The sequence below is a fragment of the Bombus huntii genome, chromosome 13, assembly GCF_024542735.1.
Source record: "Bombus huntii isolate Logan2020A chromosome 13, iyBomHunt1.1, whole genome shotgun sequence".
In the NCBI taxonomy this organism is placed as follows: domain Eukaryota; kingdom Metazoa; phylum Arthropoda; class Insecta; order Hymenoptera; family Apidae; genus Bombus; species Bombus huntii.
In genome coordinates this window covers 3,898,306-3,912,038 of record NC_066250.1, presented here as the reverse complement: position 1 = coordinate 3,912,038, position 13,733 = coordinate 3,898,306, and the positions used below count along the sequence as shown (strand labels likewise).

Genomic DNA, 13,733 nt, shown 5'->3' with positions numbered 1-13,733 from the left:
GAATTCGAAGAATCTAATTCGGTTTGACATCAATACAGCATACAAGGCTTCGATGGAAATTACTGGTCTATCAAGTAAACACACAGAACAATTGTTGTAATGCATTGCTGTAGTTTTATTACGTTTGGCCATGCGTACCATAAATGTGAGTTCGCTCTCGACAAATGTTTCTCTCTGACCTCACGCTTCGCTCGCTAAAAATAATAAAAAGTATATCTTAATAATAACAATAATTTTCATTTATAAAATAACACTACCCTATGTACATGTCTGGCGTCCATCAATGTGTTCAGGTGACTCAACAAATGACTCAACAAAACGTTCTACAATTATCATTGACAAATAAAGCTCGCAATTATCATTGATCGAACGGTGCTCGTCTTCTTTTCCTTGCTGTTTCTTTTTTTTTTTTCAATTATCAAGAGACCGAACAATCGATGATAATTTACAAATCAGGTTCTAGCCACGTCGACGTTTGGTAATTAAAATTATATACTGGCAATAAAAAATAACTTCCATTAAAAAAAACGCTTTAAAATGTAATCGAATGAAAACAAAAACTAAAACACATTGGAGAAAATTGATAAAACGAAATGGAAGTAATTATGAAGAATAAAATAAAATCTTTTATGGCCGAGAAATAAAAGTTAAAATAGTGATCGAAGCTGTTGGATTCGAAACGTTTGCGTCGTTGAGCGCTTTCAAAAGCCTATCTTTTCCTCATTTTCCTTTTGTTGTTAAGTTTGGCACCGTCGACTTAACTCGTCCCCCTTTTCCAGCAACAAGAGAATGCGTTTCGACTTCGAAGTAATTACGAACCATTATTCCGACAAAAGTTTATCACAATAATAAAATTCTTAGTGCGCGTCCTACAAGTTAGTGTACAAGTTAATCGTCTCTCGATTGCAAATTCCAAAAATACAATATTCGTATTCTCCTTCTATCTCAATGAATTTTTTCAAGAAAGGTACACTAATGAATTGCACATATTTTTCGTTCAATTTCCGTCGTATGAAAATTAATTACACGCATCGTTGAGATCTCCCTGTTAAAGCTACCAAGCGACTTTTCAATGATCTGGGAAAATATGCTATTAAAATTCGCAGCGTGTACACTTCGTTTTTCTAATCGTCCCACAAGCGAGATCCAATTGAAAAAAAAAATTCGCTTCCAATCGGTTGGCAACAGACATCCAATACTTTGGAAAAAATTCATCGTGGCGTGAAAGTGATGATTTCAAAGTGGAAAAACAATAGAGAACAAGACGAGTTTCCCGTGATTTTTAGAGATTTTTCAATGGACCTCGCTTTTGCTTTCTGCTTCTTTTCAAATGGGATCTCTCGATCAGGCAAACAACTATCGCTAAAACCCCCTTAAATTGTTATTCAACGATTCATCTATGCTACAATGTATTTACAGCATGGCAGTGATTATACACTCTATATTTCCTTGCCGTACAATACACGTGCTACAAAAACTTTTGCAACGTTAAAACAGCTTAATTCCTCATCGACCAGTGAATTTTAAGTAATATTCTCGTATGATTCAGGCGAAGTATTATCGACGTGGATCAACGTAAACGTACTCGTCAGCGTACGTAAGAGTACACAACATATTTCTCGTTCTGAAAGACAAATTTCTTTGAACGAATCACAAAATCCATCTGTTACGTCTACGTGTCTCCACCGTGTCAAGTTAATCGAATTCTAATTTTAATAAGAGCGAGCACAACAAATGCCCGGAAATTCACCTGAATTGACATCTTATTTAAATAGCAAATTTGGTCGTATGTAGATCTAAAAAAATTCGACAATTTTTCATCTGACAGAAGTGGCAGAAGGCGCTGATAAGTTAAACGACGAATTAAAGAAGTTTCGCGATGAAAGAAAAGTCAGTGAGTGATCCTTCAGGTGAAATTCAAGCGGTATTCGTGCGAATGCGAATAGTTTTCTTCCTAAATTATCTTCCTGTTTTCTTGTTGATTTCTGTTTTCTCGTGCGCGTAGAAAAATAAGGGAAACGTACCGTCATTTAATACAGAGACAATAATGAGCGCCGTATAACTGCGAAATGTATGTGTAATTTTTTTTTTTTTTCGGTTAGTAGTTACGCTCGGTTACATTCCTCATACGACATTAGTATGATTATTAATTAATCTAGGACATATTCACTACTCAAATAGATACTTTATAATATAATTACTCTTTATAGTCTATCAAAATATTCATCACAGTGCTACGGACACAAGATTGTGTTCTGTTTATATGTGTAAATAATGATTCTTTTTCTTCGAGCAGGAAAAGTCGTGTAATCCAGCCACTCGTTGATTCGCAAACTACATCGTTTCACACGAAAGTGCCTTCTTACATTTTTCTTTCTCCCTTTCTCCCTCCCCCCTCTCACTCTCTCTCCGTTTCCCTTTCTTTTTCTTTCTCTTGTTGCTTTTTTTTAATAAAATAAACGACGATGTCAACCGTCTTTCAATTTTCTTCTGAAAATATCAACGAATCGATAAATGGTATCTATTTAAATTACACTTTAAACGATTTCCTAGATCACATAGTTCTCTGTTTATCATTTGTACAATAGTTTGAGGATTCTTTTAAATGTCAACGAGAGACCTGATTCTTGATATTTTCTATGCTCGTATCACTTATTTCTTCTTCCTTCTCTCTTTTTTTACTTCTTTCTTTTACTAACGTAGAGTGCTACACACATATGACAGTATCATCCCGTTTAAAAAATTCTTAATCGACTTTTACACATGACTTATATTTACAACAATAAACCAGAGAGATGGCCTAGCAAGGAGATCGTCTATCTTATAATTAAATCGACGAACTCGGGACAACTAGAAACCTTATTCGTTTCCGTCTGAAAATATACGAATGCGTTCGAACGCGAGAAATATGAAAGACAAAAATTCAAAGCGACAATCGTCGCCGAAAATCCGAGAACGCGTACAGTGTATAAATTCAATTCAACGAAAAACAATAATTCATTCAATTGAACTAAAAATTTGGATCCGCAAAGAAACTAAAACCGAAAGAAATCATTGTAAGCTGAAATTAACATACGCCTTGTTTTTCCGCGTTGAAGATAGCATTACCGGCAATTTGAGAAGAAAGAAAATAAATTGTAGCTAAACAATAAGCAAAACAATTCTTACTAAAGCGGCTCGCAATATGCCCCTTAACATTCCTTTCTCCCTACCAATCTGGAACGTTACATTTACGAAAAACAATCTTTTCTTCTGAAACTTCCTGCAAACATTTTTCTCCAAACTGTTACGTTGCCTTCTCATATTCTTCGCGAAAATAATCTCAAAATATGAATGCCCTACTAAGGACCGCCAATATACCTTCCTTTTGCGAAGGATGGTCTTAATTTACTACAAAAATCTTTCTCCATCTGGACATTTTCTCCTTTTCTTTTACAACCTTCTTTCCTCCTCTTGAAAAGGCCATATTCACCAAGATTTTCTATCAGCTCCTTTTCATGATCATTCTTCGGTAATGTGAAAGATTTCTCAGGCATCATTTCGAGAAGATCTGTTTGGAATTCTAAAAACAAAAACTGGTCTCTGCTAAACCTCTGCATGAAGGGGACTAGGCGAGCGGAGTGACTGACAGCAACCCCATGGAAAGAGCCACGTGGCTCAGCACCTTGGCGAAAATTTCGGGTTGGTAGGACCATGGATGTAGCTTCGCAGTTCCTTTGGTGGCTCTGATCCAAAATCCGACGCCGTGTCAACGTCGGACTTGCGACAAATGATCATACGAATGTCCGTATGCAGATAAATCCGGCCAGACTTACCGGACATAAATCTGAAATGAAATATTTAACTTTAGCGTGACAGTAGAGCGATCTCTGAATGCATGTGAATGTTAGTTGCATATTGATAGGTAGAGAGTCAGTGAAGATTCAGTTAGTTATAGAAGAGAGCGATAGAAAAGCGTAAAATAGCGAAGATCGTTACAGAAAAAACGATCGTGGCTTCCAGAAGTCTCTTGTATTATAATTAAACAATTAATAATATTAGTGAGTTGACAATTGATATTCTTTAGAATATTAAAATTTCAAAATTGTTAAACTTTACTATCTTAATATTCCACAATTTTACATGAAGTTTCGTTAATACTAATTTAATTGATGTTAACAGTTTAACGGTTTAATTAATATTAATAAGATTCTGCAAAAAGATTCAGATGTATACATTGAAGTTTACATTACCTGTCAGTATTGTTATTCTAAAATATTATTTATTTACTATTTATAAAGAAATTCGCACGAGGAAGCCTCGATTACTGTTAGAAACACTAGGTATGAAATCTTTAAAACTTTAATTAACGAGGAGAGGGATCATCCCTCGACCATAGATAATTAAAATTTCAATGTTTACAAAGCGGACAAAATTCGTGGTCTCTAACAGAAACTGAGATGTTTCCTAACGTACCTAAGATGTACGAGGTAGCGTAGTGTTTTATCCCGTAGTGTTCTCTGACGTAAAAAAGTATGAGATCGTGGTGGCATATCAGAAAGATCGTATAGTACTACGAACATCTTAACGACTGTACCCAAAGGATTGAGAAGTGTTACTTGAATAGTACCGCTTCTTGGTACTTGGTAGCCCTTTTTGCCCAAATTAATATGTGCCTATGAAAAAGTAAACGGAGTTTGTCTCATCAATGTCCCGTTATATTTCTAAATATATCATTCAAACGCAACATTGGTAACAACAAAATTCCTTTTAATTTAAAAAAACAGGGAAAAAGATGAAAAATTGCCAATTCGTAATATTCCAATATTACGAAAGAAAAAAAAAACAGATAAAAAGTAGAAGAAATAACAAAACTCAAATGAAATAGAAAAAATACAGTAAAGAACACAAGATGTACGTACGAGATAGGGCGTAGAAACTTTATCATTGTCACCGAGCGTATAGAAGAACACAGTGACTGGAAGCTTTCGATGTTTCGGACAGAACGAACCGCTGGCACCTAATTCCGCCGTGAAACCGTGAACGGTGGACACAGGTTCGAGTCTACCATTTAAAGCTGATTCCTCGAAGCTGCCTAGAAGAGCATGACTCTGCGGTCTACTGCGAGAAGTTGAACGTCTTTTTGGTGTCTCCTCTCCTTCCCCGAGATTCTCCGTCTCTCTGTCTGCTTCTTCCAAAGACACTGCACCTGGACTTGGCGGAGTGTTCAACTCGAACAGAGCACTGAAACGAAAAGCTCATTTCAACTAAAGCAATCTTTTCACCGATATGTTCTTGTACCGTATATAGAGTTGGCTGACGAGGAAGATATCGAATTTAAAATGTGATCTCGTATTTTTCACCTGTTTCTTCGATTCGTACCTTCTTTTTGAGGAGACGGTATTCAGACTACTATCGTAATCGAAACAACAGCTGCCTCTTCTCAATGGAGCTGGACTAGATGTCAATGGTAAACCGGTTCTACTATGGAACACCATCGAAGCTGCGTTTTCCAAGGATCGTCGAAATCTTTCTTGTTCGATGGCGGTCGGTACCGCTTTATCCACCGTTTCGTCCTCCTCCGTGATGGCGTTGTCTTTACCAAGACTATAATTTCGATTCTTCTTCCCGACACTCGGAACAGAATCTTTGCAAAGCTTCGATACAGTTTCATCTTCCTCCTCTTCCTCCTCGTGCTCGGTTATGCTATCTTCGTCGTTTGTACTATGCAGTCTATTTTGCCATTTGGACGTCTCGACTTCGTCGTAGTCGCAGCTATCCTTCTTGTAATTTGTACTATAGATACGTGAGTTTTGATGTGCGCCATTTGTACTAAGCTCTGAAGGATCGGGGCTCGCGTCACGCTTCTCCGTTTCTTCGGTAATGTTCGAGAAATTTATCCTTCTCTTTGCTTTGCTATCCCTGAAGTTCTTTGGATCGTGTAGGCTTGGTTGGACGTTGTTGTACATGAACGAACGTTGACCGATCTGTTGAATCGCATCCTGCGGATTATCCTCTGTCGAAGTTAATTTCTTCTCGTGCTCCTTCTTGAAAAGCTGCCGGAACCGATTAAATCTCTTGTTGAACGCCATTGGCAGAGACTTCTCATCCTCCATTGACAGTTTTTGTTCCTGATACTTCTCGTTGGCCACGTTATTTCGATTGCTTTCCATTTCGTTGGTGGTCATTGCCAACGTGGACCTCGATTTGGTCCCACAAGGAACCTCCGACTGGTTCCCTCGGTCTTTGCTGGTTCGCAAAATTGCTCCCAATAATATATCTGCTTTGTTCGACACGTTCTGCAGACAGTCCACAGTGTCGTTCTTCCTCTTCTCGGAATTATTGCATTTGATCGCCTGTAGATTCTCGTTCGATTCATCGCCATCCAGCTTCTCGCGTTTCTGGGGATTGTAAATGTTCTTATTGCCATAGATCTCAGCGAAATTGGTCTTCTCTAAAGCTTGTTGGTCGTTTTTCCTACATAACTTGTGATTGCAACTTTCGCAGGACTTGGCACGGTTCACCAAATTATTTGTCGAACATTCGTTACTCTCCACATTCCCGCACTTCGTTACCAGCTTAGTCGTTCCATCTTCTACTGCTTTCTCCGGCTTCTCTCGTCTCTTTACCGTCCTGACACTTGTCCTCTTACGTTCAGTCGGTGTTCTAGTTCTTAAAACAGCCAGAACTTCGTCGAATTCTTGCTGGCTCAACTCCAGATTGCAATTTTTAAATCTCATTTCGTTTCCGTGTTGCTCCTGACTCTTCAAATTCGTAGCTTTCACCTTATTCTCTATGTAGCTGATGTTTGGCGTGACTCCGAGAACTCGTCCAGGAACCTTGGTGAACCAATCCAAGAAGCCTCCTTCCTCTTTTGTTCTGTCTTTATCATCAGGAAACGATAGCTTGGATATTAATTGACTCAAATCCTTTCTGGATCTCCCTTTGTTATTGACGCCCCTGTCCGAGTCCGTGTCCAAAGCTTCTCGTCCAGACGATACCGCTCCAGAATTCGATAACTTGCACGACGACTTGACACAGCTTTGATGCACCATGCAAGTGGAGTTTAAGGAATCCTGCTTTAAACGATTATTCGTCGATGGACCTGGATTTGATTCGTGGAAAGGACTGGGTTGCCTAAAGGGATTGATCACGAGACTCGAATCCTTACTGACTGGCGCTTTGTAGATTCTCTCAGAGTCGTTGAAATAAGTTTCCTTGTTTCCGCGTAAGCTCTGAAAAGCGCACTTGCCATTTGCGTTACTATTATTCCAAGACTCAACAAATGACCACGGCAGCGACGAATTGAACGGTATCAGATTCTCAAATATCCCATTCTTCTCCGACTTTATCTCTCGTTCTTTCTGCTTCTTCTCTAAATTGCATTGTTTATCTTTAGAATTCGACAACGATTTTGCGTCACGATCGTCGATCGTTCGTTTGTACCGTTTCTCAGTGTTCCCATCTCGCCCGTCGATGCTCAGCTGCGTCTTAAAACATCGCTCCAGATTATCTGAGTTTAGGTTTTTTCTATTCCTGATACTGTTCTCCTCGAATTTGCAGTTCTGCCCTTGCACAAGTTTAATATCGCGATTGATCGAGATCTTGGCGGAACATTTCGGGTAGCTGGAGCTCTGACTGTCTTTCTTCGATTCTTGCGTTACAGCTTCCTGTACCGAGGGAAGAGGCATCGGTTGAACCGTAACGCAGGAATTTGCGTCTGTTGGACCACACGGAAGAGATCGACGACGCTTCCTCTCGCGGTTCTGTCGTGGAATCGCTGGCGGTGGCGGTGGAACGTCCTCCTCGTCGCAGGGACAATGATGTTTGCCGGGCTTGTTGCAAGGTGTTTGCAGTCTGTCGTCCACCAGAGCTGTTCCAATAAAACATACTTCTTTCACGACATATTCTAGCTTCGGTATCGTAATGGACGTATTTCGAGCATCATCTTCGCTAATTTATTAACAATTTGACAAAGCAAAAAGGAAGGAACATATTTTGCTAATTTAGTAACAATTTAAAGAAGCAATGAAAGAGAAGAAACTTATGCTTTGTAATATAATTAACCCTTTCGTAACTAGGTACAAGATATCTCGGTAACACGATGTCGTCATTACGAGATATCTTAGGGTCGCAATGACGATATCGAGTCAACGATATATGTACACATGTACGTATACATGATCGCGAAGGATTTAAGAAAAAAGAATCGAGAAGCGATATGACGTTTACCCACTTATTTAATATAAAAAAATGAAAAGACGATAGTTCGGTGTATGGCCAAATGTACATAAACTGAGACACTCGGAAGATGATATTCGAACGTCGAAATATTACGCTGATCGATTCCAATTCCCCTCATTACCAGGCAAGACAAGGGCTTCGGGATTTTGCGCAGCGCTCGGAACCGGGATAGCCTTGGTAGGTGTCAAAGCCCTCGCTACACCCTCCTCGTCTTTCTCTTTGATCGGATGCAAAGGACAGGTGAGAATCGGTACCTCTTCCATCCTCGGCAGTGCCCACACGGTGACCTAAAATTTACACGAGAAATCCTCTTCAGCTCCATTAAATGCAGTCGCGGTACTTGGAACGAGATTGGGTAGCCGGTGACTCATCTGCTGGTTAAAAGTAGGCATTCGTTAGTGTCCTCGAACCACCAGAATAGAACCGTGGAAGGTACTCTGAGTACGTGGACGAGAGAACCACCATGCGAATTACATGGACAGTTCGAGGAACATTGACCTCGCCTTTATCGTGAGTCAAACGCATCATTTCGAGCGTTCCCAGCGAGCTATTGCTTGCCAGGGAATCCTTGGATCGATTAAGCGCATCTATCTTCATCCAACGAGCTTTCGCTCGTAATATGTTTCAACGCGAATATAAAAGAGGCAATGATTTTCATGAAACGTGTAATGTGAGAATAAAGGAACATCGAACGTGAGAAGGATATGTTAATCGATATCACAGACAGTTCAACTTTTCGTTTGCCAATTGATGACAATGTTCCTGAATTAATGGTATAAGCGGACGATTTAAAACGACGCTGATAAACGATAAGAATCGATTCTTTTACTTTTATAGAATTTCCATCTCCCTGGCCAGCTAAGGGGAACGTGTGCTCCACGGGTGATTCCCGGAACTTTCTCAGATTTTCTTCGTTATATGGCACCACCCTCGTCACGATGTAACTGGGATCGACACCGTTGCTCCTGGACCACCATGCAGCGACTTGGCTGAAGTGAAGTCGTGAACGGACTGCCTGATATAAACCGTAGAAGTTCATCGTCTCTGGGCTCCTGAACATTGTTATTCGTTCGATTTGTTAGTGTCAAAGAAAGATATTTCTTGTTCTTTGTTTTGTCTTCTTCAAAGAAAGAAGAAAATTAACCAACATGATCCAATTAACCACTCGCCGAGACATACATCCACGTTCAAAAGTCTTAGTAAAAAAAAATCTTTAATAAAATCATTAGTATGTCTATCGTATAAAGTACCAAGTTAAATGAATTACATTTAATCGCATTCAGTTGAGCCAATTATTTCAACCATTGAATGTTATTGATCTTCATGGTACAATATCTCTTACACTAAGATAACTATACACTTTGTAAAAAATATAATTATACATAGATTATAATTTTGATATATAAACATATTATATTTGCGTTGCGAAGTGTTTTTCTCTTATAAAAGTACGATCAATTTCGCTAACGAATCGAGTGAAAATTTGTTTGTCAAGAGGGATTAGTTACGTATGCTATTATCGTTGAAATAAATAGTCTAGAGCAACTGATTGGCATACTTACTTGCTGGGAACGACACAAACACACCAATACTCCAGCAGCATCTCCGACGCTTGTTGCCATGGTGAGATTGATAAGGACGGCACAGTGCAGATCGGGTTCTTGCACGTAGATTTGGCCAAACCGCATGGACAGTTGCTGCACAACACCACTTCGATGGACAGGAACGAACCAATTGCAATACGATCGGCGATCTCTCGAACCAGTACAAGATATCGATCGCACTGCACAGATTATATGAAAAAAGAAAGGCAAATGAGAAAACCATTGTCTATAGAAATTTTAATTACTACGATTTCAATAGAAGGGGAAACGATTTAACGACGTCATTCTGTTATCGAAACAAAGGTTACAGTGGCGAGCACATAAATAGGGGACACGTTTATTTTACAGACCTGACTTAATTCGGTCTGTAATTATTATTCGAAATAAAAATTTGAAACAACGTTTCAGGCCATAGGAAATGTATTCTCCAATATTCTACTATTAAAGTAAGCAGAAATACAACTGATTTCTAATTATTACTGCAAGTAAACGTTCAACGATCGTTCTGTATTTATACGTATTTTTAAATCCTGTGTTGTAATAAAGAACGAGAACAGAATGCCTCATAATGTAATTAAGATTACTAGTAGTTGTTGTTTCCTTATTTATACGCTGGCCACTGTATGTTCTTGGAGAAGCGGTTTAGATATCGTGGAAAAGATTACGAGAACAATTTTCTTACCAAGTAATTATCTTCTTCGCACACGTGGTCATTAGGCACCGACTGCATAGGCGCTGCACAATGTGGGCCCTCTTTGTAACCACGTGGAGGGCCCTGAATCCTCCCTTCGCACACCAGGACTCCAAGGGCTCGGAACACGCTAAGAATGCCACCCCGACCGCCAACCCCATTTGGGCTGGGAATGCCTCCTGTCACCGCACCTAGGCAGTGCATACCTGCAACGAAAACGAAAATTTATCATTGGCAATGAAATTTATTCGATATTATTTCCGTATATTACTCGATAGTTTTGTATCGATTATCAAAAAAAAAAAAAAAAAAATTAAATTTCTTCATCGATCGAGGTTCTTTAATAAGAAATCGAGAAAAATGATTTTTAAAAGGCGTTTAAAAAATGTTTGAAGCAACTGGGATGCGCGATTGGTAAATCGTAGAAGATTGGAATAATGGTTTTCCAGAGGAAATCAGCGCGAACACGAACCTGTGCGCATTCTCCTTCTCTGGAAGCAATTTCCAACGCACTGTAATAGGATCGTGGACATTTTCGAGAGCTGCTCTCGAGGGAATGAAAACTGGAACGATTCGCGCACGAACTCCGCTATCGTTAATCTTAAGCGCGCTACCGCAACGGACCATCCTTCGAACTAGGCTCAGGTAGTTCTTTCGCGATGCTCCTTATCGGAGACACGAACTTTGCTGTCCAAACTGGCCGCGTTTAGAGTCACAGAGACTGGCGCCAGTCACCATTGCTTTTTGTTTCTTTGTGAATCGTCACGAACACAACAGTTTACGTTCATTCCGTTCTTCTGTACTCCATTGATCCATTGTTTAATCCCACTATGATCTTTCAACGTTTTATGTCTCTAACTCGTTTCTCCTTTAATCGAGCACTTTTAACGTTTCAATATCAACAACGCTTCCTTCTTATCTTCTTTAAACCTAAGGAATTCTCCAAAGATGCGATTCAGTCGGAGATGATCCAGATAGGATGCAAAAGGTTTAACCTATAGAACAATTGTCTGACAAACGATGTGAGACATTCTGACCGTCTCTTATTGATTTCACTGTCCCGTTAATCGTCATTTTTTTTTTTTTAATATTTCCACCTCGCAAACAACGACGTCCTAAAAGAGCTGTAGACTCCAGAAACTTTCACCAATTTCAAATAACCCGAATGAAAATTTCATCGAAGCTTACTATCCAAATATGTGCACATAAAATCATTTAACGCGCTTGAATTTACAAAACTAAAATGTTAATAGCTATGAAACTTTGTTCTACAGGGTTCTGCAATAATAAAATGTTTCCTTCGATCTGCTTCTCCTGCAGATCAACAAGTTTCCTATAGGAAAAGCCACCAATCGCTGGAGCGCGTGAAAACAAGGCATGTAAACGCATAGAAGCATAGAAAATTGCGCTTGTAGGGCATCGAGATATCGGCTGCACAGATATGATGGTCAGGCTTTCGTACGGTTTTTCTCGTTTCTTTTTGCCCGACATCCGATCCGAGATTTCGTCGTCCGTCTTCTGCCGGTCATTATGTAAAGGTGAATACGCAGGAGGGCGATGGGCATTATTTATAACTTTGCCCGCCGCCATATGCGGCGAAAGCGACCAACCGGATTGGCTTCCTCGCCACTTTCCTCCGAGCGTTTCAGCATTCGAGCGAACGAACACAGAATACGCTACGGTGTAACGCTATTCATCGGTGGAAAACTTCTCGGAAAATGTAACTCACTTTTCGTTGAAATTCGATAAATCCTGTGGAAGATACTTGAGAACGAGCTCACGGTTTGACGAGAGAAATATCTCATCCAGAAACGTTCTATGCTTCGCACTATGAAACTATGTTTAGAATAGTTGTTCCTTGCTATTCGTCCAGGCAAAGTATCGCATATTTCGCCACTCTTCTTCAATTCCACAGGACCTTGTACCATTCGAGTAATTAATTACTCAAGACATTCTTAATTGTAATTAATTACAAGTTGAACTTCTATTTCGAAGGCAGAGCGACAACGTTAGAACATTCCTGCTAATCCGCTGAATTCTACTTTTCAACGACAGTATCGCTATTCCTTTCGCTTGGATTCTGCAATTGTACAAAATACGAAGAAATTGGAGTATTTTAAGATTAAACGTAGAACGTTGGAAAGGTAGAAAATATTCGTAAAATATAGAAAATCTTATCCATCCATCGAGAGAGAAGCTCAACGATCGAGTGGAACAAACGTCCATTTCATTTTCTCAGAACGTAACGCGATTGGCAAGGAAAGCAAAGGAATCGTTCGATCGATAAGATCGTATTATATATACATGGGAAAATCAAAACGACGAAACCACGGTAGAAAAATCAATAAGATCGCAAGAAAAACGTCGCTGTCGCCACGGAAATTTCACCGACGATAACTTCAACCCCTGCGACGATTTCCCCGCCGTAATCACGCGGATCTGTCGCGGACATATGTAGTTTGAGTAGCAAATGAAACGATTACGTCCGTGCACTGAGACTCGACTCGCGATTAGGCGACGCGAAAAATTGCCGAGAGCCACAGAATAGGAGCTGGCGCGACTCGCGCTCGCACGATGAAGAATTTGAATAAAGAACTGCGCGGCACTGCCTCTCACACTTGGCGTCTTTCACGTGTGTCGAGGGTCTGTGTACAAGGGAGAGCTTGTGGGGCTCCACGAGGGTGATCGTACTCGGGTGTCATGCGCAAAAAGTTCGTAACCCTTGGCGAAATCCTTCGAGAGACGCTGTCCAGGATTAAGAGACAACCAGCGCTATCGAGATACTCTTTATTTTATTAAAAAAAAAAAAAAAAAAAAACGATCCAACTGATTTGCGACCTAATCGATATCGATTGAACAACGTTCCCTTTACGAGTCAAGGATTAGTCCTTGATTACTGTATACTAATCGCTTGGAACGATCGAGTATTTTTAAGCTCGAGTCGCGCCAGAGTCTTGGAATAATCCAGTCGCTAGAAAAAGTTGCTTTCTACCGCTTCTAATCGCATCGTCCGATAATACGTTGCTGGAATCTTGTTAGCACCCGGCACCGTACTCGTATAATTAGTCGCTCTAAATCCTGGAAAGTAAGTTGACCAGAAGATGGCTGGCGAACGGTGTTTTTAATCGACACTGCCAGACGCAGCTTCTTAAACGGCAGAATGATGGAACGAATATGAAGCTGAGCTAAAGCCGAGGATCGATCAGGGATGAAAA

At 40.0% G+C, this 13,733-nt stretch overlaps 1 protein-coding gene across 3 annotated transcripts in view; it reads right to left on the bottom strand.

Moving 5' to 3' along the window:
• Window positions 1-91: 91 nt before the first annotated feature.
• LOC126872708 (protein FAM214A) overlaps window positions 92-13,733 on the bottom strand; it is a 43,884-nt gene continuing 30,242 nt past the window's right edge. The window contains exons 1-9 of one of the 3 annotated variants that reach the window (XM_050632817.1): window positions 10,991-11,744; window positions 10,510-10,724; window positions 9,786-10,006; window positions 9,053-9,275; window positions 8,345-8,510; window positions 5,362-7,852; window positions 4,902-5,223; window positions 4,456-4,655; window positions 92-3,826 (exon numbers count right to left, since the gene is read on the bottom strand). In XM_050632817.1, the coding sequence (XP_050488774.1) occupies window positions 3,658-3,826; window positions 4,456-4,655; window positions 4,902-5,223; window positions 5,362-7,852; window positions 8,345-8,510; window positions 9,053-9,275; window positions 9,786-10,006; window positions 10,510-10,724; window positions 10,991-11,051 (4,068 nt within the window). In that variant the 5' untranslated portion in view covers window positions 11,052-11,744 and the 3' untranslated portion in view covers window positions 92-3,657. Of the gene's footprint in view, window positions 3,827-4,455; window positions 4,656-4,901; window positions 5,224-5,361; window positions 7,853-8,344; window positions 8,595-9,052; window positions 9,276-9,785; window positions 10,007-10,509; window positions 10,725-10,990; window positions 11,745-13,733 lie in introns of those variants that run through there. The other 2 variants (XM_050632818.1, XM_050632819.1) reach the window with 2 other exon arrangements.